This window comes from Micromesistius poutassou (assembly GCF_964030765.1).
Source record: "Micromesistius poutassou genome assembly, chromosome: 13".
Lineage (NCBI taxonomy): Eukaryota > Metazoa > Chordata > Actinopteri > Gadiformes > Gadidae > Micromesistius > Micromesistius poutassou.
In genome coordinates this window covers 3,053,024-3,078,150 of record NC_140283.1, presented here as the reverse complement: position 1 = coordinate 3,078,150, position 25,127 = coordinate 3,053,024, and the positions used below count along the sequence as shown (strand labels likewise).

The window sequence follows — 25,127 nt, the reverse complement described above, 5'->3', positions numbered from 1 at the left end:
TGAAAAACCTTAAAGCTACAGAGACGTGAGTTACTCTTCCCACGTGGGTCAGAGTGAATCTCCAAGACAAGCGATAGGCTGTGCTCGCTTTCTCGTGCTCAGACATGGCTGATGTTCATATCAGACAAAGCGATCATCTCACTCCCTACAGTATGCAGCTATCACCCAAACCCTAATGCTTGGTCACGTGGACGGGTTTTAACACACAAAACCGGGTACAATGTGGGTAAACATCGAGCTTATGGTCAGACTATGGCTCGGTTGTCGTCGATCGATTGCTAATTATTGTGTCCTACGTGGGGAGTGCTGTTGACGAGAACATATTTTGTTGTCGTTGCTATTTGAGTGGTTTCCCCTATAATATGGTGTGTAGTTTAGTCGGAACAATATGCACAAGAAGCAGCGTCTAATCTAACCACCGGTTAAATCGAGATTGACGCACTCATGACATATTTATTCCATAAAGATACTAAGTGACCGTTAGAGTCAGACACGGGTCGTCCTCGTCTGATTCCAAATAATTATCGGCGAATTAGTGTTGTTGTTTTACATACGAACGCCGATGCCTTGTAAATCCACGGCGAGATGATGTCATGTATCAGTGCGCCCCACGTGGGGCCGTCGCTCTCCGATAGGCGGACGCGGCCGTGTTCCTCAGGAGTGATCCGATTGGACAGATAGGCGCTTTCACGGCAGCTCGGTCTCACTGCCTGTGTGTGGCACGGGGTGGCTGGACAGCGGGGAGATGTGAGCTCTCAGAGTATACCATGTTACGCTTTTAAAGAATTTCTAACCCTCTTCAATTCGGAAGGAAGATTTCGAGCACTATTCTGGGATTAATCGGGCCGAAGAGGACGCGTTCCGTGGAGTTCCTTGCGGTCGGATCACATAGTTAAATCGAGTCTAAGCGCACGGAATCCGGAGGAGCCAGCAGGCTGGAGCTGGCGCGGTTCGCCTTCGCCGTGGAGGATGCTGCGCGTCGAGCTCTACGCACGCTGTGCGTAACGTTGCAATACGGACCACTAAACCCATGAATAGGACGGGTTTCCTCCAGAGAGACCGATCACAGTGCGGACCACGCAGGTATGTACTCGTATGGATCCATAAGCTGTAGTGTGTATTTATCTCCACGGTGCGTAAACAATGAAAAGTGGATCGACGCAGGCAGTCGGTCGTATAACCTTTTCTGTGTGTGTGTGTGTGTGTGTGTGTGTGTGTGTGTGTGTGTGTGTGTGTGTGTGTGTGTGTGTGTGTGTGTGTGTGTGTGTGTGTGTGTGTGTGTGTGTGTGTGTGTGTGTGTGTGTGTGTGTGTGTGTGTGTGTGTGTGTGTGTGTGTGTGTGTGTGTGTGTGTGTGTGTGTGTGCGCGCGCGCGCGCGAACGATGTTGCGAGGTCGCCTCACAAGTAGTGTTGAATCCAATGTCTCGAAACACACGTTAGATCTCGTTTTTTTTTGCAGTTTAGTTTTGGATGACTTTGTGAATGAAGGATATGTTGAGTGTGGGGCGGATGTGACGGGCCGCGGTGGGAATAAGGTCACCTAACAAGTGTTGGGACTACTTCTTCTATCCGAATGCTGAGTCCATGATTGACGGGAGAAAGGTGATCGCCTGTGTGTTTTCTTCCATGTTGTTGTTACCACCGCGGTTCGCGGAATACTTTGAGTGATTCTCACCCATTATACCTTTAGATTATAGCGCATCCACGGAGGATTTCGACGAGTCCCCCCCCCCATCCCCCCAAAAAACCCGAGCCCTGATCGCCTGTCGGGAGAGTGGCGTTCATACATCCTGTGGATTCCACACATTAACAAAGGATACGTTTTTACCATGTATCCACAAGGCCGACATCCGGTAAGATGTTCAATGATATACGTTTCTTGGTGAAATAGCTTACTAATTGTACATGCTTCGTGTAGAAGACTATAATCATTGTGTTGTTGTTGTCCCCCCCCCTCCCCCATCTAGGCCTACGACACGTTTTGTCCTATTCAAATGTATACATCTGACATCTTGTCATCCAAAATAGTTTATGGCAGCTGATCCAACTGTTGTTATTGTCTGAAGACGGCTGTGTTTTATATAAGATATTTGGCCACAGCCGTTTCTATGTGAAGTCCAATTATAAGAGCTGCTTAATGTTGATCTACACATTGGTGTATCTGTGTGTCTTAAGTGATGTCTTACCTGAATGGGACTGAACCGGATGTGCTAAACAGCATGTCCTTGAACACACACAATGACAAATAAATATGAACTGTCCATCGCCAATGCAATGATCAGATTTTAACATTCTATCTTAGGCTCCACACCAGCCAGGCCAACCTGGCTTCAAGTTCACTGTAGCAGAGTCTTGTGACAGGATTAAAGATGAATTTCAGTTCCTGCAAGCCCAGTATCACAGGTAACGATAATGAATGATTTTACGGCGTGTCAATCATTGCTAACATTCATGTTTTAACTGCAATTGAAGAGAAAATGGGACTTGAGCCAAATGCACTTGGGATTCACTGCATGAGATACCTGTTTGTTATTGCTGTGTTTGGCGGTAAAAAAAAACAGATGGAAACAAAGGCTGTAGTTTGGCACAGAGCACTCAAGTGTTCAGGAGTGTGGGACTTATTGAAGGGCTATGAGACGCCTGAAAATTGACACCTTCTCTTCTATTTTAGTCTTAAGGTGGAGTACGACAAGCTGGCCAATGAGAAGACTGAGATGCAGCGCCATTATGTCATGGTGAGATTATGTTACAATGGGCTGCAATTATGGCTCCGAATGGGGAGGCTTGTCGGAGATCTAGTTGGGGTGGAGTGACACGGCTATTGTGTTTACCTGTGCGGTTGTCTGGGTGGCTGATTGTCAGGTACAGGCCTGTCAATTCCCCCCGAGGGCCAGCTCAGGGAGCCCAGCTCAGGGAGCCCAGCTCTCTTGAAGAGGAGGCTGGAGGCCTGGGGCTGGGTTAAAGATCGCCCCCGGTCTCCAAGGGTCAATGACTGCAGCGTTGCCCTCTGTGTGTGTGCTGATCTGATTATTCTCCTAGGAGACCCCACGCCCAGACATATGCATGGTCATAAATTAGCCAGGAGCTTATGGGAGGGATAGGGGGAGGGCGTGGGGGGGGGGGCACTGGGTGAGAAAATGCACCACTGCAAACAAAATGGAGGACGTGCAGCGTGCTGTCGTAGACTGCCACCGAGCATTCTTCGGTGTCAGTCCAAAACACAAAAACGCACCGGCGATGTGTTTAAGCCATATATTTTTTAGCAAGTGCTGTGTTTTCTTTGGCCAGACAAACACAGGGCACATCCTCTGGGTTCACTTCTGACGTGACACAATCAGTGTTGTTCAATGGCAGCGTATTCTGTTATCCAAGGTAAACACACACAGCAGAGGACTTAAACCAATACACAGGGACTTAAGTTAAACATTATTTTTTTAGGGGGAAAACAGCATGTCAACCTGCCAGGCGAAGGGTTAGGTCAACATGTAGGGAAGTATCCCACAGCCAGGGCCCGGTGTCAGGTTACCGTGCCGCCGGGGGGGGGTGGTGGGGGGGGGGCCTGGTCTCAGACAGAATGGCTCTCTTGTATGAGAGTAATTTTCGAAGAAGCTAATGGACTGAATAATGCATCGGCCTCATCAGATAGACGTTGACTGGAAAGCCATTTCTGCCCTGACCGCCCACTTGTGGACTCGGCGGATTACATTTCAGACACACAGGCTGACCCTGGCTGGGAACGTATCAGGAGTTTAGGGCCGCGGCGTTAAGCTAAGTAAACACACTTCTCGGGGCTCGGAGGCTTTAAGGTGTTGATCAATGGACCTAACCCGCTCTTCCTGGAAACGGCCCTCCTGACGTCAGGATATTGACCCAGAAGCGGTTGGCTGCCGGCTGCCTCGTTGTGTTAGTCTGTGGTTTGCTACTGCAACAGAGCAACCGGACGTGTTACTACTTTGTACGTAGGCCTGTCGTTAGGTCTGTTATGACGTGTTGCTACTCATCTCAACAAACAAGTACATGCACATGACGGTTTTTTAATTGCATACTGTTCTGTCAACGAGAAAAATGTCAATTAAATTGCATTATCCTGTTCTTTTTTTCAGTATTACGAGATGTCCTACGGGCTGAACATAGAGATGCACAAACAGGTAGGTGTCTCTCACTCTGCTGGCTTATCACTGCACTGCTCCACCTTGTTGTCAGGGGGTCTCAGAGTGATATGACACGACACAAGGGGGCCCGACGTAGGCCATAAATAAGGCAATGCATTGGTACCGCTCATAACAAACCACGTACATGCCGCCTCTTTTGAGTCCCGCTGGTGTTGAGGTGAGACGGTGGCTGAGATTATGGATTACCGCACATCGGACCGCTGGAATGCATCTATTTTCAAGAACGTTTTATCATAATTCCTCCCTCACGTTGCGTGCCACGTACAGTGCTTTTATTCAATTCCAAATTTGATAAGGCAATCCCTGAAGGGACGTAGACGGGGGGGGACCTCGAAGAGGGCGTATGGATGTTTCATCGCCGTGGTTACCAGGGGCTACGGTTGCAAAACGAGTGCGGCGTAATCCGGAGGCTGCCGCTCGGGGGGGGTAATGGCTGCCGTGCGCGGGGGGACTCGTTGGATTGGAGTGGCGGGGGTGATCCATCAGTGCCGCGGCCGGGTGTCACATATGCCACATGTCTGTCAGGGAGGGAGGCTGCTCTGATAGCTTCTGTCAGGCACTTATCTCCATCCAGGAGGGGGGGGGCGGAACAGGGGGCGCGTGGGCGGGCCGTACAGCGAGGCGCGGGGCAGGGTGGGCGGGGGGGGGCGGGGGGGGGCGGGCGGGCGGCAGGGCCGGCCGGCTGGCTCTGTGTAAACAGGTTAATCGACTGATCCATTTTAGCGGCTGACTTTTATCAGGAACCTCAACAGAGCTGATGGAAGCCCCTTGAATTATTCATCAACAGGGCCCTAACCTGATGAAACGGCGTGTTTGTGAGCAAACACTGTGGGCCTCTGGCCTTGCAGCCCGCCCCACACACACTCCCCCACCCCCCCCCCCCCCACCCCCGCCCCCGCCTGGGCCCAACGCAGGGCGAGGGTGGGAGGGGGAAGGGGAGGAGGAGTGGTTACCAGGCAGGGTTGAGATGGTTTATTGGATGCACATAGTCATATTATTTTCCTGCCAGGGGGATTTATCTGGTGCTGAGGAAATCCGTTCCTCTTACTTTGGTTTTTTTTTTTTTTCATTACTGCATGGAGACGTAATGCCGGTCTCAGAATGTACATCAGCCGGGCCATGGTGGGTTGAGGGGGTGGTGTGTGGGAATACACATTAGTGTGCGTTTACACATGCGCGCGTTTCTACACTGCACTACCGTGCGAAATGCACAGTTAATTAGTTTGAGGTTGGCTGGGTACTATTCTGCTGCTGCTTGTTTCTGAGACTTGTTCCCCTGAGGCTTGCTTGGACCTAGACAAAGGTCGCAGAATTGTAGTTCTGAAAATATTTGTCATATTTGCTGAAATGAAATGTACTTGTTCTGTGAGTCATCATCGAGAAATTTCCCAGAATGAAGTGAATAGATGTCACGATAATATCCACCGTGAGCTGTTCTGTTATTGATTCACTTTTTATTCCATAATCCAACAGAAGATGTTTATCATCCATTTTTAAATAGAATAAACTACCTTAAAAAATGGACAACTTGCATACAGCACTGTTTGTCCACTAGCAACCGACAGAACCAGGTCCCCCACAGAATTTAGCTGCGCCAAACAAATCCCTCAATCATTTCACTACATCTTATTTAGTTTCATTGCTGCAGTGTATACAAAAGTTAGTGAGTAATACTATGGCATTATACAATAACACTGGGGTGTTAGAGCAATGTAGAGCACATTTACATCAACGAAGGTATTTCCACGCTATCGTTTGAAGATCAGACCCGAGAGACCTGTGAACAAAAGCGTACATGTTGTGTGAAGTGTGCTAGTGTGCACTCTTGCAGCACCATTTGAACGACATCAGGATTTTATTCCCCAATCCAAATGACAGTCAACATTTTGTCCCGTTTAAAATGGGACATCTTAGTAGCAGAACTTAACCATTACCATTCTGTAAATATGCAGGTCATGCTTGAGTTGGTTATCATACATTTTGTGGTGAAGTAAGGCCACTGCCCCACTCAAGTTCCACATCACTACATCTCTCTCTCGCTCTCTCGCTCTCTCTCTCTCGCTCCCCCCCTCCCCCCTTGGTAACCAACGCTCTGCCGTGTTTGAAAGGCTCCCTGGCCTCGGCAGGTCCTTGTTGTGGCAACTCAGAGCTGAGTTGAATGTCTGGCTGCACCCGTTAAAGTATTGTCTCTGTATGTCATAAGGGGGCCGCAGGGAACTCTTCAAGGGGGGAGAACATGAAGTGTAGGGTGTAAAACCAGTATTTGCCTCGGTTAGGCCTGGGCAATAAAACAATAAATGATTGTATTGTGATAGACTTTTGATCAATAACAATATAAAACATGTTCAATATATATCGATAAGAGACTGGACCACCGACTCTAGCAGCTGGGTTTGTAACACAAACACGGTTCCATACTTATTTACAATATTTGAGTGTTTCTCATTGTTGTATCGACATTGGAGTAATTATCAATGAAGTAGAGTGGAAGGTCATATTAAGTGTTAAACAGAAGTGTTTAAATCCAGCATGGTAATTCCTAGTCTTTTTAGGTAACTACAATTATCAATAGTTATTGATATAGATCAATATGATCAAGTTATATCGTGATACGTCTTTCAGCCATATCGCCCAGGCCTAGCCTCGGTGCCAACTATAAAGTCTGTGTGACACGTTGAGTGCAGAGGAACACTGCCTTTTTATCTTCCTAATGGTTCTCTTATTAGTCTTATTACTTATTATTGTATTGGCAAGGCAGAGTAGTATAGTGACCCGCTCCACCTTGAAGGGTGGTTGTGCTCCTTCTAGTGCCCTACAAAAGAATGAATCACTTTATTTAACTACCACTGTCTACGGACTCGCGGGCAAATGAGCGCATCAGCAAGATGAGGGGAAGTGTTTCTAGAATCCCTCAAACGTTCCAAATGTTTTCCTTCGGGGAAGATAATTAAAAATGCGGCTGAGCAGTTTACTACATAAAAACATTGCCAGTAATGCACTCCTCGCCAGAGACTCGATGTAGCACTTTATGAACAAAGGTAACGCAGAGCTCATGGGACAACGCTCTTTGTTCTTGTTCTTCTCCAAAACCGAAGAACCGTTCGTATGCCGCCAAACGTTATTGCCTACATTCTGATTTGTCTGTTTGAGGTAAAACAACAGGTATAGGTAGGCGTAATGCGATTCACATGGCTATTTATAGAGCGGGAGATATTGACGCAGAACGCTGGAGATACAGGGAAGTATCCAGTGAAGTACGGGCGTCTCGTTGGCGTGTGACAGGGGGTGAGCGGGGGGGTCCGGGGGGGCACCGCTGTCGTCTTAGACCGTCTGAAGGCCCGCTCGATTGTCCCCGAGTTAAGTATTGTTTATGATCGCCGGGTCACGTGACCACCGCTCCGGCAGTACTCCCCGTGTATTTAATGCTCATCAGTGCCTTCACTCCATTTCCCCATCACTTATGGCAACGGACCGATGGCTTCCTGCGCGCTGTTGACAGGCTAGCCTGAGAGTGCTGTTAAAGTGGTGCTAGACAGGTCCGAGTACCTGTAATTGTGTAGCAGAGCGCGAAGCGGGCCTCTCAAGGGCCCGGCTGTCATCTGCTTAAAGCGACAACTGCCCTATTTTTATCTGCCAGCCAAACTACCGAATCCTCCTAATGCCGCTCCCTCCTTCGCCCTCTCTCTCTCTCTCTCTCTCTCTCTCATCTGATTTGACATCTCCAGCCAGTTGGGCTGGTGCCCATTTCCATTCCTTCCATGTTGTTTTGAGAGTTCAGAAGCTGTTGTGGAAGAGACGCTGTATTAGCCACCTCCTGACCTCGCTCAGCCAGCTGTCACCATGACACTAAGCTTCAGAGGAATGGGCCCGTGCGCTCAAGGCCTTTTTTTCTTTTTTTTTTCCTTTCTTTCTACAAATCCTGTCAAATGTTCCACTGCTATTGACATGGCTTATCTCAACCAACGAGGATTATACAAGCTCTGCTGCTTTTCAACCTTTCCTGAGGGCCTTCTTGAGCTCTTCATAGAGCACTCTCTATGTAGCATTAATGCTAATGCCCGCAAAGTCTGCACACACACCGCCCATTTGATGCTGCGTTCCTTATGGATGACATGTCAGTCACAGGGTGTTTGCACAGTCCGTGCCAACACCCTGGCACAGACAGTGCCAACTGACAGTGCCAACTGTCTGTGCTCTGCCTGCCTCCCTATACAGTATGTATATACCGGGTGCCTTTCTGGGTCTGTTGACCCAGACTTGGGCTGGTTTCGTCTGACATTCAAACTCTGAGCCTATCGTTTTTTCGCCGGCGCTCCCCTCTGCGGTTCGTAGGCCATTGTACGGCGGCAGCTGGGCTTGTTCTCCTCAACATTATTCTCCAATCTCGTCGGCTTTGTGCAGAGGTAATATGTCTGGCTGCCAAAGCTGCCTGGCATTTCTGTCATGTGTAATAAATAAGCCAGCGGACGGCAAAGTACATCGTGTCCGCCGCCGGGGATGAAAAATCGGCGGGGAAATCCCTGTGATGTGTTTACGTTCTGCCGTGGCCTCGGTGTGAACGGAAAGATCATATATATATCCCCCCCCGCCCCCCCGATGACGATGTAGGGCTGCTACTCCTCTCCTGCTGCCCCCGCCTATAGGAACCTGCAGCGCTGTGCTCTGGGCGGGGCTGGACCAGCTGTGCACTGTGCCTTCGTTCAGCGGGGTCGTGGATCCACACCCCATCTGCACTCCTCCCCGTCACCCCGGGCCTGCTCTTTACTCGCCATTCATTTGCTGTGTTTATCTGACGGACAGGCCGAAAATTCAATTTAATGACCTGCCTCCGAGCACGTAATATGATTTTTAAAGCCTGTTACGGTCAAGCAGAGGTGCCATTTGCATAATGATCCCTCCGAGATAGGGGCTGCAGCCGTTGCCATGGCAGTGGAGGAGACGGGCGGAAGAATGGAGACGGGAGCCCCGCGGATTGATGCGGGGGAGGGGGGAGGGGCATGGGGGGGGGGTTTCTGCAATGAGAGGAAAGCAAAAAAAAAAAAACCTTGACTGACTGAGTCTTCAAAAAGAGCAGGCATTAGAGGACAGTGCTCAAGTCGTCCTCTAATGGTATTGATCACAGGCTTGAGGTGTACTGCCTTAGGAACATTATGGTCTGTCCTGCTTTGCTCAAACATCAGCTGTGGCCGCTGGTGTAATTAGACTACCTAAGTGCCATGTGTAAATAACAGGGGAGTCTGGTTAGTGCTGCGTATTTCCTGGGTGCGACCGGGCGGTCGGCCTGAGGTTAACTCTGGGACACACGGGTTGCAGATGAGGAGGAAGGGGGGGGGGGCGGCGGCGTGGGAGAGAGCGGGAGAGAGGATGCTCTTAACACGGCAGCACTCTGCCTGCTCATATCCGTCTGGCGTGGAGTGCACACTCAGCACAGCTGTGCTGCGTCCCCCTGGGCTCGCCTAATGTTTTAAATATTTCAAATGTCAATATCACGCTGTTTAGAGGATGTTGAGTCAAGCAGTTCTGATTGCTGCAGTAATTGACTTAATCGGTGTAAACATTAGAGGGGGGAGGGGGGGGGGGGTGGGGGTTGGAGCGGTGCAGGAGTGGGTTAAGCAAAGTCACTTTGCTCTGTACTCAAGCGTCTCACTTTGCTTTTCGCTTTGTTTTCCAGACGGAGATCGCCAAAAGACTCAACGCAATTTTAGCTCAAATTATGCCTTTCCTGTCACAAGAGGTGAGTGTGCGCACGTCTCCACCAGACAAGATGGCTGCGCCGACACATCGCTCATCCTGTCAAGGGCCCTCTATTCCTTATGCACTTATTTTGGTTTCAAACCAGACGTGGCTAGGAGTGTTTGTGGCTAACTCACTAACTCCCCGAGCAAGTGCCAGTGAGATGTGTGAATCAGGGGCCCCGTGTAGGCGGCCCCTAGGGCCGGGCCCCTGGGTGTGGCCCCCGACCTACGGTCCTATGCGACACAGGAGCACGGCCACGTTCCTTCTCTCTTCCCGTAGGATTAATGCTTTATTTAACCTTTTATTTATCCAGGGGAGGCCAGTGAGAGCAGGCTCTCTTTTTTGATCACAACATACAAATAAAAAATAAAATACATAGATAATAGATAATAGATATAAACCGTAGGCCAAACAACCAGAACAACATTTCAATACTTAAATAATAAATAATACAATCCAACGCTTAATGAATGAGACGTTCACTATCTACTCCTACTGTATTAATGCTTTAGATGAGCTCTCTTTAGCTGAGGTGTAACGTGGTGTTGTCTGTGCTTTAGATGAGCTCTGTTTAGCTGAGGTGTAACGTGGCGTTGTCTGTGCTTTAGATGAGCTCTGTTTAGCTGAGGTGTAACGTGGTGTTGTCTGTGCTTTAGATGAGCTCTGTTTAGCTGAGGTGTAACGTGGTGTTGTCTGTGTCCCTCAGCACCAGCAGCAGGTGGCTCAGGCAGTGGAACGGGCTAAGCAGGTGACTATGACCGAGCTCAATGCCATCATCGGGGTACGTGGACTTCCCAATCTGCCTCTCACAGTGTGTAAACCCCCTTTTTTTAATTCATTCATTTCCACCTTGGCCAGGGGCAACCCGGCACGCACAAACCAGCACGGGGGCGCGCAAAAAAAAAACCAGACCCTTCGTGTGTGTGTTACCGTGTGCCACACACACGGCGGTCCACACTAAACCCGCTCCCCCGCGGTTGCGGTTCGTGTGCCGGTTTGCCCCTCTCCGTTGATTTATACTGCATCTGAAAGTTTGCTCCTCTCATTTGCCTCGGTGGGGTTTCTGTGCGAGCGATAACGCCGGGCTAGACAATGTGCAGAGCGCTCGCCGGCGCGCCGCTCCAGCCCGGGTCTCAGCGGAGCGCTCGCCCTGCCTTGTTTGTGTGTTTATAAATGCAAGCCAGGGAGCTCTTGAGATCCCCTCGCAGGCCGCATTGCTTTAATTGGCGAAGGTTTTAACGAGGAGCCTCATCCCTCACTGCTGACCCCGGATAGCTGGGGAATTAGAAGCAGAGGGTGAGGGAGAGAGACAGACAGAGAGAGAGAGAGAGGGGGGGGAGTGGAGACACACGCACACACACAGAGGGGGAGAGTAGTCGGCCATTACGGCCGCGGTCTGCAGTACACACGTTAGCCCCGGCGGCGTCTGTCCCTCATTGATCAGCCGGCCGCCCTGTCCGCCTCCCCCACAAATGATTGGCTTCACCGCCCCCCCTCCTCCGATACAAAGCTCCTGTTATCAGCCCTCTTATTACTCTTGTTGAGCCGAGGCAGGGTCTTTAGCATTCACCAGATACTGTCCTCCATGGCTATTTAGACGACCAGAGGCCCCTATTTGGATTCCGTGCGTGCCCTTCGCGGGGACCTTTCGTTCCGGGCTAATTGCACCCCAGAATTCCTCCTCAGGATGTGTCCCGAGGTGACGGACAGATATTAGCTCCCCCCCCCCTCCTCCTCCTCCTCCTTCTCCTCCTCCTCCTCTGTCCCCGCTGCTCTGCTGTGGCGTCACTAACGCAGATATTTTCAACCGGTTTCCTTTTTTTTTTAAATTAAATTATTCCAGGGGCCGTGTGTTTTCTGGGGTATATGATCTGACTTAATCTATGTACACTTTTCTAGAACACGGTGATTAATGACCTCTATCCGGTCTCGAGTCCAGAGAGCGTTAGCGCTGAAAAAGTGTCCCAATATTCCTGAGTGCCCCCCCGACCGCGGCTCCTCCTCCGACGGGTGTCGTCTGGCAGGAAGCCAGCCCTGTTCGGTCTCCTCTTCCCCAGGTGTCCTTGTTACAGTTGTTAGGAAGGGTGAAAACGTAGCGCTGTTTTCCGGATACCTTCCCTCTGAGTTATTTATTAAGAATCTCTGTAGGCATGCCAGAGCCCTCATGCATATTGCAGCGCGAGGTGGGGTGAGGGAGCGTGCCAGGCAGACAGGCAGCATTCAGGAGCCAGCTGCATGCCTTATTGATGGGGCCCAGGGCCAGTAATGGGATGCATCTAGGACAGCTTGAGGTTTGGAGAAGATCCTCCTGCTGACTCTAGTGGTACCCACAGCCGTTTGGGAAGCGACTCCACGGTTTTAAACGCAAGCCCAGCAACACCGACATGTTTAAGTATACCATTAAAATATGTCAAGTTCATCAAGGTGGTATCACTGTAGCCCTGACCGGACTCTTGTTTCCTTTCTCCCCTAGCACCAACAGAGTGCCTACCCAGCTCTCATGGTCAGTGGCCTCCAAAGATGATCTGTAACTTGTGTAACTTGGTGCTGGTGTTCTGCTAGTGTTGATTTCTAACCCAAATGCTGGAGTTACTTTCGCTTCAATGTTAACACACTGCTGGAATTGTGCTAGCATGGATGAAGACACAATGCTGGAAGAATGTTAGGTGTGTGTGTGTGTGTGTGTGTGTGTGTGTGTGTGTGTGTGTGTGTGCGTGTGCGTGTGCGTGTGCGTGCGTGCGTGCGTGCGTGCGTGCGTGCGCGCGCTGCATGGCATCAACGTTGCCGGTGTCGTGTGATATTCCTGCAGCTTTGTTTTATATGCACCGGAGCTGCTAATAGAATTGTTACATTTTGCCTGCGAGTCTGGAACACGGAGGAAGTGAGGTGAAGGAGCGCCTCTTTATCTTGGAATATCAAATTAGAAGGAGCATCCCGCCTCCTTTTTATTTAGTATTGTCTTCATTTACGGCCGTCTAATGAGGGCTCTAGCTGATCGGCCATGCATATTACCCATTAGAGGCTCATTAAACACGACCAGCGGAGATGGCTCTACGCTGCCAATGGCGCCTTCATTTCCCTCATGGAACACACGCACACACACGCAAAAACACAAACACACACACACACTGCTTGTATCCCTCCCGTTATACATCTTGCTCCCTCTCATGCAAATCTTTTAATTGGAAAGAGGACCCACCGAGTAGAGGGCAGGGCTGTGAGATGCCTCCAGACGCTGCTTCTGCATGGATATTAACTAGTCCTATTATAGGATGAACCTATGCATTTGACATCGATCTCCATGCTGTTGTTTCCTCTCTCTGTGTGTGTGTGTGTGTGTGTGTGTGTGTGTGTGTGTGTGTGTGTGTGTGTGTGTGTGTGTGTGTGTGTGTGTGTGTGTGTGTGTGTGTGTGTCCGTCCTGCCCCGTGACCGTACATGGTCACTGGCTGGCTGGGCTTTGTGGAAGACAAACGGCGGCATGTCATAACGGCGGCTGAATTATTCAGCGGGCTTGTAGCAGAGTAATAAATTGTTGATGTTTTTTATTGGTGTCTTGGCTAAGTATTATTTAACTTGCTTTAAACTGCTTACTTCCATACTGAGTGCCTTTTAACTCCCGTCCATTTCCCCGCGCCTTTCAAATATTGATGGGGAATGTTGGAGGCTTGACTCGGTGCCAGCATGGAACCCTGCCTGTTATAGCAACCTTTTTGCACACACACACACACACACAGATACGCAGGCACACGCATACACCGGCACACAGAGGTGTGTGTGTGTGTGTGTGTGTGTGTGTGTGTGTGTGTGTGTGTGTGTGTGTGTGTGTGTGTGTGTGTGTGTGTGTGTGTGTGTGTGTGTGTGTGTGTGTGTGTGTGTGTGTGTGCGTGCAGATGACTCACGGGCTGTTAATCCTGGAATGTGAATGTGAGCGGAGTAAACAAAGGCAGGCTGTGTTTTGAAGTGTTTAAAAAGCAGGTAGTTGTTTAGCCCACAGGCTGACAGATTTCTGTACCAGCTTTGGGACTCCTCCGCTCTCGGCTAAGAGGATTGGCCAAACTCACTGGCTGCTAAGAATCCCTTTTTTTTGCTACGGCGTGAGCCGCTCTCTGCTCTGCCCCGGGTGGACCGGTAACCCGGGAACTCGCTCGCAATTAGCCGCGTGACTGAACCGAACCTCTGAGCCGTTATTCGGTCGAGGCGGTGGGAGGAGGACTATTCCGCGGCGGCGGCGTTTGCCCACGCCAGCCGCGCGCGGTTGAGTCTCTCACGCCACATGTCTTAAGTATCAGACGTGTTTAGCGCGCCCTCGTCAGTCACGGGCTGGGGGCTAATGCAGCGCAATGCAACGCCGCTCGTTTCGAAATAGCGGGGAGAGAGGCATTGCTCGGCCAGACTGTAATAGACGTGTGAATGTGCTAATATCCAAGGTGGTGTTGTGGGGCGGGGGGGGAGGGGTGGGGGGGTTCTGGACCGCCTGCCTCGTATTCAGTCTGTGTGTGTGTGTGGCGTTGCGCTGCCCTTTCGCTCTGACCCACGCGGCCTCTCTCCCCTCTCCGCTCCCCCCCCTGTCCTCTCTCTTCCCGCTCTGCAGCAGCAGCAGCTCCAGGCGCAGCACCTCGGCCACGCCGCGCACGGCCCCCCCGTCCAGCTGCCGCCGCACCCGTCAGGCCTGCAGCCCCCCGGGCTCCCCGCCGTCACGGGCGCCGGCTCGGGGCTCCTGGCCCTCGGGGCCCTGGGGAGCCAGGCCCACCTCCCGGTGAAGGACGAGAAGAACCACCACGACCTGGAGCACCGAGGTGGGGAGCCCGTCCGTCTGTCCGTCTGTCCGTCTGTCTGTCTGTCTGTCTGTCTGTCTCAAGGTCGCCTCACAGTTAAGACAATCAAACTATTTAAAAGGGGCAAATATAGTTAAAACAAAACGCAAACAGTGCAACATATTCATTCCATCGTCTGGCAGGTTAAGTGGGTTAGGCCCGTCGGAACAGGTGAGCTTTGATGGAGGTTTTAGAGGTGGGGAGAGACTCTATACTACGGGTGGATAGTGGGGGAGAGTTCCAGAAGCGGGCTCCTGTCTGTCTGTCTGTCTGTCAGTCACACTCTCACATATCACTCCCCACTTCATTTACTTTTAAACAAAACGCGCAAGTTCAAAGTTTTAAAGTCTAGAAGCGGGGGGGGTGCGGCTCTCGAGTGTACATGAAGAGGGGCTGCGACTCTCAATGCGGTGAATGAAGGCTAACCCCCCCCCCCCCCCCCGCGTGGCACAGTTGGTTCTCCATGTGTCCGAGGGGGACCTGGGGGCCCCTGGGAGCCGACGGCCACGTCCTGGCTGCTCGGCGTGGCTGACGGGCAGCCAGTCAAACGCCTCTCGCTCAGAGGCTGGTGACACGCTGGCCGCGTTCTAACGCTCTCTGTTCTCCTCCCTGTGTGTCCTCTCCCCACCTGGCCATACCTCATTACCGCCCCGGCTCCCGCTGACGTCTGCGGCACAGAGAGCACGGTACGTGGCTTTGGTCTGTCTGTTGTTGTTGTTGTTGTTGTTTTGCTTTTGTCTCCTTGGCGATGCCCTTATGTGTTATATTTCTTCATCTTGTAATATTTTTTTTGGGGGGCAAAAATCAGACTCCAATCCGTTCCACTACTGAAAAGCGGCTTATAATGAGCTGTGATAAATGGTCTTTGTGGCACAAGTCCTCGTGCGTTTATTCTGGAAAAGGGAAATGACTTGTATCACACAGGGGAGATTAGAAGGGTTGTAATTTCATCACAATTAAAGGAGGACTTGAAATTCCCGTCTTAAAGGATTTACGTGATCCTTTCTACTCCGTGTTTACCAGCCCACCGCCCCGCCCCAACCCCCCCACCACCCCCCTCCACCCGCCGCCGCCACGCTGAATATTTATGAACGCAGGCTGGGCTTCGTTGTTTTTCGTTGTCCTCTCCCCTTCGCCCCTCATTCTGCCCCCGACCGGACCTGCTGCCGCATTTTATTTGAGCGGCCGTAATCTCTCTCTGGCCTGCGATGGGCCCGACGAGATAGTGATTCCGTTGGCGGCGGCGGCGGCGGCCGGCGGGGGCTGAATGGGCGCAGTCATGTCTGAAGAAATGGAACTCCTGGGGCGATTAGCGGGGCTGTTCTGTCGCGGCGCCCTCGCCGTCCCCAGGTCATCTGATAGCGGAGTGGTGACTTTGGTTAATGACTCACACTAAGCATCTCCTCAAAGGTCAGCCTTTGTGCCCGGCCCTGGCCCCCTGCCCAAACATCTAGTCCGTCATCTCCGCCCCCCCGCCCCGCCCCGCCCCCCCGCGGAACTCCACCCCCCCCCGCCCCCGCCCCCGCCACTCTGGGAAGACGCTGACCTGGTCTGGGTCGGCCCGTATTGTCATTCGGGGGAAGGAGTCCAGGGGAAATGGGGCCATTTACAGGCAGGCCGCTATGAATGACTGCTACCCCCACCCCCCCGCCCCCCCCTTCTGCTGGGGTCCAGAGTGAGCTGTCCCGGCTCCGGGGAAGAAGCACCACTGTGTCCCGCCGCCACCCATCCATGCTCACTGGCAGGATCTAGTCCCCGCCCCCCTCCTTTTTTTTTTTTATTTCTTCATCTGGGCGCTCAAAGCCTGCGGTTTAAAAGCCAAGCGGGACTGACATGGTGCCCGGGCGTACCGTGGCAATCAGTGGCCACAACACACACACACTCTGTCTGCTGCCCCTCTGTCTCTCTCTCTCTCTCCCGCTCTCTCTCTGTCTGTCTCTCTTGTCTGTCTTTTTGTTGCTCCCTCTCCCTCTTTCACCCGACCCCCCCGTCTCCCTCCCTCCCTCCCTCCCGGCCTGGCCGACTGCAGAGAAAGGGCCCTCTGTTTGGGCCAGCAGCACACTGGCCGGGTCCCTGTGAGGCTGTTTGTTGTCCAGTTATGAGGAGGAGGAGGGAGCCCGGCTCAGAAAACAAGCCCCCCTCTTTGAGTTCAGATAATGGCTGATTCTGTTGTGTGGCCAGCGACAGGCTTCTGTGTGCAAGGGGCTGGAGGAGGAGGAGGGGGGGGGGGGGGCCGGGGCAGCGGCCCCCGGGCGGGTGGGTGGGCAGCACGGTACTGTGAGGGCCCAGTGACTAAGTGGAGTGTGAGGCGTCCCAAAGTTTCCGACGGGCGATATTTTTAGCGTTTTCCCGGAATGCCAAATATGGGACATGTCGGTAGTACCGGGTGATTCCCGTTCCTCTCCCCCCCCCCCCCCCCCCGCGCGGATGCGGATGAATGCCACTGCTTTGTGGCGGAGAGGAGGAGGAGGAGGAGGAGGATGACGACGAGAGTCAAGACGGTGTTGTCTTTGTGTTCCAGAATAACTCCATATCGCCGTCGGAGAGCCTGCGCACGGCCAGCGAGAAACACAGGAGCTCCTCGGACTTCAGCCTGGACTCCAAGAAGCGCAAGGTGGAGGAGAAAGACCGCTACGTGAGTGTTTGATCCTGGGGGGGGGGACACAGACAGACAGACAGACAGACAGGGGTTCAAGAGTGCCTCCAGACCCAAACAGAGCTAACCCTCCCTCCCTCATGTCTCCACAGGACAGCGACGGGGAGAAGAGCGACGACCTGGTGGTGGACGTGTCCAACGAGGTGAGCAGCAGCATGCCGCCTCTCCCTGCGCCCCCACCCCCCCCCCCCCCCTCCCCATCGGCAGGACCCCTGACCCCCCGCCAGGACGGTACACACCAACACACACACACTCACTCATAGAATCTGTGTCTCCCGCCCCCCCCCCCCCCCCGACAGGACCCAGCCACCCCGCGGGCGAGCCCGGCCCACTCGCCGCCGGAAAACGGCATCGACAAGCCCCGCCCCCCCAAGAAGGACACGCCCAACAGCCCCGCCTCGGTGGCGTCCTCGGGGAGCACGCCGTCGTCCAAGGCCAAGGAGCTCAGCCACGTAAGGCCCGCCCCCCCCCGCCCCCGCCCCCCCCCCCCGGCGCTGTCAGTCGAGGACGCAGAAAGGGAGAAGGGAAATAAATAATAATACCAAAAATAAGGGAGAGAGATTTGTGCAAAAATAAATCTGGGGCATTTCTACTGTGGATTAGCAATGGCTGTCAGGAGGCTTAAAGTGCATGACTAAATGTCAGGGATAATGTTGTCCTGCACCGGGATCAGTCAGGTCTCCTCCGTTAAGAGTTCAATGTATTTAACGATTCCCTCAGCCTCACTATGGGAGATTAAGGCCCGAGCGGCGGGGGGATGAGGACGGCTCCGTTCCCATTGTGGCTGTAATAGGTTTTGGAATAAATGGGAGTCTGTGCCTCCGTGGGACTGTTGGAGCTGTCGGGATCCGAGTGGATTACGTTCAGTTTGCTCTCAAATTGTCAGTCTGTGCTGCGCCCCGCTTCCTGGAATGTGAATCCCCCTCTCTCTGTCTCCTCCTGTCAACAGAACGACAAATCCTCCACTCCCGGCCTCAAGTCCAACACCCCCACCCCGCGCAACGACGCCCCCACCCCTGGCACCAGCTCCACCCCCGGGCTCCGGCCCATCCTGGGCAAGCCCCAAGGCATGGAGGCGCTGGGTGAGTGCTGCTGCTGCTAAATCCTCCCCCCCCCACTTCAGTGGAGATCCAGAAAGTGTTTGTCATCCCCTCTCTATTGTCTCAGGCTTTGTCACTCGCCGAGGCTCATCGTGTCCTCTCTCTCTTGCTCTCTCTCTCTCTCTCTCTCTCTCTCTCTCTCTCCCCCCTTTCTCTCTCTCTGTCTCTGTAGCAGCCCCCGCCCTGCGGACCCCCCTCTCCATCGCCGGCTCCTACCCCACCCCGTTCGCCATGATGGGTCACCACGAGATGAACGGCGGGCTGACCAGCCCGGGCGTCTATGCCGGCCTGCACATCTCGCCCCAGATGAGTGCGGCGGCGGCGGCAGCCTACGGCCGCTCGCCCATGGTACGGCCGGCCCCGCCCCGCCCCCCTCTCCCTCCAGCGGTCCCCTCGCCCGCCGCGTTGTCCCATTGGCTCCTTTATCGGGGTTTCAGTTTAAACCGCTCTGTAGTTATAATAGTGTGTTGAAGATAAGCCTTGCGTCTCTATCGATAACCTTTTGGATATGAACGCGCGGATGATGTAGCAGTTGCAGACTGCAGCGGGGGGAACCCACGGCCATCCTAACCGCTCTGTCACTCTGCTGTCCCCCCCCCCCCCCCCCCCTGCAGGGCTTTGATCCACACACGCACATGAGGGCCCCGGGCCTCCCCGCCAGCCTCACGTCCATCGCCGGCGGGAAACCGTAAGTACCCCCCCCCCCGTCCCCCCGTCCCCCTGCCCCTCACAGGGGACCCCCTGTGCTGCAGCCTCAGCTGCCCCGCCCTGCCCCTGACCCCCAGTGTTTCCCTCCGCGCCGCCTCCTCCCCCTCCCCCCCCAGGGCCTACTCCTTCCACGTGAGCGCCGACGGGCAGATGCAGCCGGTCCCCTTCCCGCCCGACGCGCTGATCGGGCCGGGCATCCCGCGCCACGCCCGGCAGATCAACACGCTGAGCCACGGCGAGGTGGTGTGCGCCGTGACCATCAGCAACCCCACGCGGCACGTCTACACCGGCGGCAAGGGCTGCGTCAAGATCTGGGACATCAGCCAGCCGGGCAGCAAGAGCCCCGTGTCGCAGCTCGACTGTCTGGTGAGCACCTTGAGCCCCCGTCACCCCATCACCCCCCTGCTCCCCGTCGATAACCCCGGGGGGGTTTGATTACCGCGATGGAGGAGGAGCGCGGCCCGCCGCCGCCCGCGTCTCCCCTTCCACCCCGGAACCCCCCCTCCCCCCCCCACCGCGCGCACACACACACGCGCCCGCTCGATATTGACCGAGCTCTGTGTGTGTGTGTGTGTGTGTGTGTGTGTGTGTGTGTGTGTGTGTGTGTGTGTGTGTGTGTGTGTGTGTGTGTGTGTGTGCGCGCCGCAGAACCGGGACAACTACATCCGCTCCTGCAAGCTGCTGCCCGACGGCCGCACGTTGATCGTGGGCGGCGAGGCCAGCACGCTGACCATCTGGGACCTGGCCTCGCCCACGCCCCGCATCAAGGCGGAGCTCACCTCCTCGGCGCCCGCCTGCTACGCGCTGGCCATCAGCCCCGACGCCAAGGTCTGCTTCTCCTGCTGCAGCGACGGCAACATCGCCGTGTGGGACCTCCACAACCAGACGCTGGTCAGGTGAGCGTCGCCGGGTTCGCGTCCCCCCCGTCCCCCCGTCCCGAGACCGTCCCCCCGCCGGACCGTGCGTGACTCTCTCCCGCCGGGCGCCCCCGTTGTGTTGCAGGCAGTTCCAGGGCCACACGGACGGCGCCAGCTGCATCGACATCTCCCACGACGGCACCAAGCTGTGGACGGGCGGGCTGGACAACACGGTGCGCTCCTGGGACCTGAGGGAGGGCCGGCAGCTCCAGCAGCACGACTTCACCTCCCAGGTGAGCCCTGGACACGCCCGCTCGCGTAACAACAAGGCTCAAACAGAGGGCGGCGTATACGGCCCGGTGGTTAAGGCACTCCCAGCTGGAAGGTTCTGGGTTCGAACCCTGGGGTCTGCAGCTAAGGCTCCTTTGGGGAGACCGTGTCGCTAAATGAGTGGTAGTAACTCGGACAGGTCTGAGATGAGCTTTGCTACATCACTGTTGGGGGGATTGGGAGCCTGGGTCATCAGTCGGTCATTTGTGTGCCTGGTTCCAGATCTTCTCCCTGGGCTACTGTCCGACCGGCGAGTGGCTGGCGGTGGGCATGGAGAGCAGCAACGTGGAGGTGCTCCACCACACCAAGCCCGACAAGTACCAGCTCCACCTGCACGAGAGCTGCGTCCTCTCCCTCAAGTTCGCCTACTGCGGTATGAACACACACACACAGGCACACACAGGCACGTGCATACAGACCCGCAAAGTACACGCACGGATTTGCTACGCACGTACACTCAAAGCCCCGTGTCCTTCTTCGCTCTGCCTCAGACCTTAATAGGCTGCTGCTAACGTGAACCCAATGCCTCTGTTCGGTCACCAAGGTGACCCGGCTAATAGCCGCTCATTCCCTAGCTCCTTGCTCTTTCCGTGGCTTGTTACTCTGCGGCCCCCTGGCCTCATTCTACCTGGCCTCTCTCCTTCCGCAGGTAAATGGTTTGTGAGCACCGGGAAGGACAATCTGTTGAACGCATGGAGGACTCCGTATGGCGCCAGCATATTCCAGGTAGGTGGATCGATAGGCCCGGTCTGCAGCCAGGCCCCCGTACAATGTGCACCGCCAGCCTCAGGGAGGAAGGGCAGGCCGACCGCTGGCTCCCCTATCAGATGAGAACCCAACCTGGGGTATTGACCCGACGCCACTTCCCAGCCAGGCGGTGGCACCCTCCCCGTTTGATATCGCTCTAATCTAATTCCACCCCTGTGGTCAGCTGTCCCCCCCCCTCCCCGCCCCTTACAAAGTTCAAGCAGGGTTAAAGCGGCGGTGCGTCCCGCCCGGCTAAATGGCTCTGTATCCCCTCTCATTAACTCGCCCCCCTCGTCTGTCTCATTAACTCGCCCCCCCCTCATCTCCGCCTTGTTTTGCAGTCCAAGGAGTCGTCGTCCGTGCTCAGCTGCGACATCTCCGCCGACGACAAGTACATCGTGACCGGCTCTGGGGACAAGAAGGCCACGGTGTACGAGGTGATCTACTAGGGCCCCGCGGGGGCCCCCGGGGGCCCCTCTGCTCGTGTCGGACCGGACCGGAGGACCCTTGGCACTCGGGAGGAGCGGACTCCTGCTCCCTCTGTCTCCGACCCCCCCCCTCAGTCCCCCCTGTCCCAAACTCAGACAGCATGGATGTCGCCTGCAGCCCCCCCACCACCCCCCTCCCCGGCCTGGATCAACAGCAGGATGACTCAGACCCAGACGAGGGCGGACTGGGGACACCCCCCCCCCCCCCCCCCGACGGCGCTGTCCTCCCTCCTTCGTGTGACTCAACCCTGTGTACAGTCGAGGGCGGTCGCCATGGCACCGGAAAAGAAATTATTGTCTTGCAGTTCTTTTTTTGGTTTTACTTTTCTTTTTTTTTTTCTTTGGATTATTTTTGTGAGTTTGATTTTCAAACCTGGAGGTTGGGTCCCGCGACGCGACTAGAAGCGGTGGTTGGCTCTGAAGCTTCCTCTCTGCAGGTTCTGTGAAAAGTGTACATAATGGAGTAATAAAAAAGGCCTTTTATAGATTTATATTTTGGTGTCCCGTTACGCTTGTGATGATTCTTTCTTGTTCTCTCCTTGATTTTCTGTCCCCTCTGGGAATGGAAATTAGATTAGGACTGTAAGAGGATATTCTATTTCACTTCCCCCCATCCTATGCCCTTTTTTTCCACGTTCTTTGTCCACGATGACCTTTTGGAAATCTAATTTGTTTTTTTTTTTCTTTTCTCGCTCAAAACATCAATGCTGTTTGGTAGAAAACAGACATTTGTCCATTTGGGATGGGAAGAATTCTGGAAACATCCTTCATGTCTGACTGGAACAGAGACGCCATCACGCTTTCCAGACCGTTTTTTTCTCTCGGTTCCCAAATATCAACAGTTCCAACGTTCAAGTTCTGGATGTATCGTGACTCATTGGCTGCTTTTTATCGACATTTTAATGGTCTGACTACTGGCTCCGAGTGGAGGACTGGGGGTTTCCTAGAGAACCATATGAAGCCTTTTCTTTTTGTTCCTTGACTCTTAAAGTATCATATGAACCTTTTTTTGTGCTCATTGTGTCCCCTTGCCCGTGCGGCTGAGAGGAGGCTGTGAAATGCCCTCTCGCTGACTCACCATGACTGATATGCAAAGCTTCCAAAGTTAGTCATGCAATTGGCAGACAAGAATGTCAAGATTTAACATATTTGGTTATGCGCTGTTTACTTTATTTCTCAGTACTTAACGATATCTCGTTATACTCTTCTCTCCTAGACGGCAATGGTCTCTGCTCTAACACACTTCAAATCTTGTAGCAAACACTTGTCATCGTCACTAAGGATTGTACAGTTGTTGATATTTCAATAAACTGTTTTTTTTAATATAAAATAGTCTGACTGAGTTCCTACGTGTGTAAGTATCCGTTGTCTGCAGATATTCAGGGAAATGCGTCTAGAATCCTGTTCTCCACTATCCTGGTCCTTCTAGAATTCTCTCTGCCTCTCGTGCTGCCCCTGAACACGGAGGGGAAACACATTTACAAAATGGTGGTCAATGTGTGCAGCCTAGTTTGACGCCCCACACATTATTAAGGCTTTCCAGAACGGCTACAATAGACTCTCTGAAGGCGATGATCTCCTGAAATCACTAAGCTTGCGTTTGATATTCAAAAAGTCCACATGGCAGTGGCTGTCCCGACAAGCCTCTTTCTATCCGTAGATCCCTTTTGGTCTCTTAATGCTAGCGCTGACACTACACCCCCGGTACCGCCGCAGAAGGGACACGATATGGCCTGGCGTTTTCTCCACCTATTTTTTTTTACCTCCTGCACGCACGGACCCCTCGGCGAGCAATGACGTAAGCCCTGCTCTTGTTCTGCCGAGTGGTCTTTTGGTGGTCGAGTGCTCTGGAGCAGGACTGAGATGAATGGCCCCCTTTGGCTTGCACCACTCCACGGCCGGGCCCTTCAGGCTCTGTTCCTGGGGGCCCCTGTGCCCCTCCCGGCCGGCCCTTCAGGGACGTTGTCGTCGTCGTTGTTGTTGTTGTTGTTGTTGTGGGTGGTGGTGGTGGACTATAAAAGCCTGGCCGGATGCTTTCAGCTCGGACCTGGACGTCGTCACGCTCTCACGGGCTACAGACCTTTTTCCCACATCCCTGAAGTGGGGCTGATTCCTGTGTCAGTGGGGGGGGGGGGGGGGGGGGGGGTCCTTGTTGGAGCTGAATGGTCACTCCAGGCTACATCACTGGAGGATCTGGGGGGGGGGGGGGGCGCTAAGGGCCTGTTGCTGGACATTGGCAAAGGGGGGGTGTCATTGTCTGGGCCTGATCCACCCCCACAGAGGAGAGCTTTCAGCAGGTTCTCATGTCAAAGCCCGGGCTGCCCCTCTCGACGCAGGGGGCCCCGCGGAGCACTGTACCCGGACACAAAAGTAGAATGAGTAGCCAACGTGTTTGACAGCCCTTATGTGCTTCAATTCTCCTGTACAAGGCGAGGAGTTCGAACAATACAAAATATCGACTGTGTGTGTGTGTGTGTGTGTGTGTGTGTGTGTGTGTACGCCCATCAAATACAGTTTTTTTTTAGTTTGGTTTAAGCTGCCAACCATTGATCACAGTCCACCAGAGCCCTGGCCTGTTCATTGGGCTGGCACGCGGCCTTGCTCTGCCCCATCCATCAAATGAGGAAACGGGGCTTTTTCTATAGCAAAGGAACTGGCACCACGCTCAACAGCAGAATAATAATCCCCTAATCACCTGAGCATTGCCAGTCCTGGGTTTTATCTGCAATAGATGGGGAAGGCCCCGAGTGCATAGTGATTACAGCGTTTGATCTGGGTAATAATGTCTTTACTGTTGCCCTGCCTAGGGCCAGAAGGCACTGCTGTTCTAATCCACAGTGCATTCTAGTGGAATCGCATTACACAAAGACCACCAGGGCTCTCTGCCTTTGGAGGCGAAATGTGGGGGCGGAGGTGGGGGGGGGGGTTAAGGAAAGAGGTTGCCATGGTAACCTGCATCTCTCTCTCTCTCTCTCTCTCTCTCGCTCTCGCTCTCGCTCTCGCTCTCTCTCTCTCTCTGGTTCGTGTCTCCCCCCCCCCCCCCCCTCTACCTCCTGGGATAGATAAGCAGAGAACGGGTCCTATGTTTACTCTGCACAGGCCCTCCAATCCCTGAGCAGGCTGAGCCCTGATAACACGGGGCGGCTGCACAGTCGACCACTGGCGGCAGATAAGCACCCCAGCACAGCACTCATCACCCTCTAACCAGGATGAACAAACCTGGGAGCCCCGGATTCATTTGGATTAGCCCGGATTGCTTGCTTGCTTGCGCGCTGTTACTGCTGAGGCTGTCTCTGCTGCTGCTGCTGCTGCTGCTGCTGCTGCCGCTGCTCACACTCAGACATAGCCTCTGCTACTGTGCGCTGACTGCTGATTTCCGCGCAACCTTTTACACGAGGACTCGGTTGTTGGGGTTCAGGATGAGAGTCTGGGAGCTTAGCGGAGAGGGCGAGGTGCCGCGGTAATGTGGTGACGGTCGGAGGACTGTCTTGCATGCAGCTTGTGACACACATGGCCGTA

General features: G+C 53.8%; 1 protein-coding gene across 1 annotated transcript; it reads left to right on the top strand.

Annotated features, from left to right (window-relative positions):
- Positions 1–728: 728 nt before the first annotated feature.
- Positions 729–21,788, top strand: tle3a (TLE family member 3, transcriptional corepressor a). Its single transcript, XM_084477263.1, has 22 exons — positions 729–1,083; positions 1,690–1,852; positions 2,302–2,402; positions 2,671–2,734; positions 4,103–4,147; positions 9,843–9,905; positions 10,614–10,718; positions 12,381–12,410; positions 14,500–14,704; positions 15,401–15,408; positions 17,244–17,357; positions 17,471–17,521; positions 17,678–17,830; positions 18,328–18,460; positions 18,651–18,826; positions 19,093–19,166; positions 19,303–19,552; positions 19,835–20,082; positions 20,189–20,336; positions 20,596–20,746; positions 21,023–21,099; positions 21,462–21,788. Exons 2-22 carry the CDS (start codon positions 1,829–1,831, stop codon positions 21,567–21,569), a joined length of 2,328 nt encoding a protein of 775 aa, XP_084333389.1. The 5' UTR covers positions 729–1,083; positions 1,690–1,828; the 3' UTR covers positions 21,570–21,788.
- The last annotated feature ends 3,339 nt before the right edge of the window (positions 21,789–25,127 follow it).

Excerpts from the sequence above, each read along its gene's own strand:
- tle3a (XM_084477263.1), top strand. The coding sequence starts at position 1,829 with ATGTATCCACAAGGCCGACATCCG. Across the intron at positions 12,411-14,499 it reads GTGCCTACCCAGCTCTCATG|CAGCAGCAGCTCCAGGCGCA; the intron begins GTCAGTGGCCTC and ends CCCGCTCTGCAG. Across the intron at positions 20,747-21,022 it reads CCTCAAGTTCGCCTACTGCG|GTAAATGGTTTGTGAGCACC; the intron begins GTATGAACACAC and ends CTCCTTCCGCAG.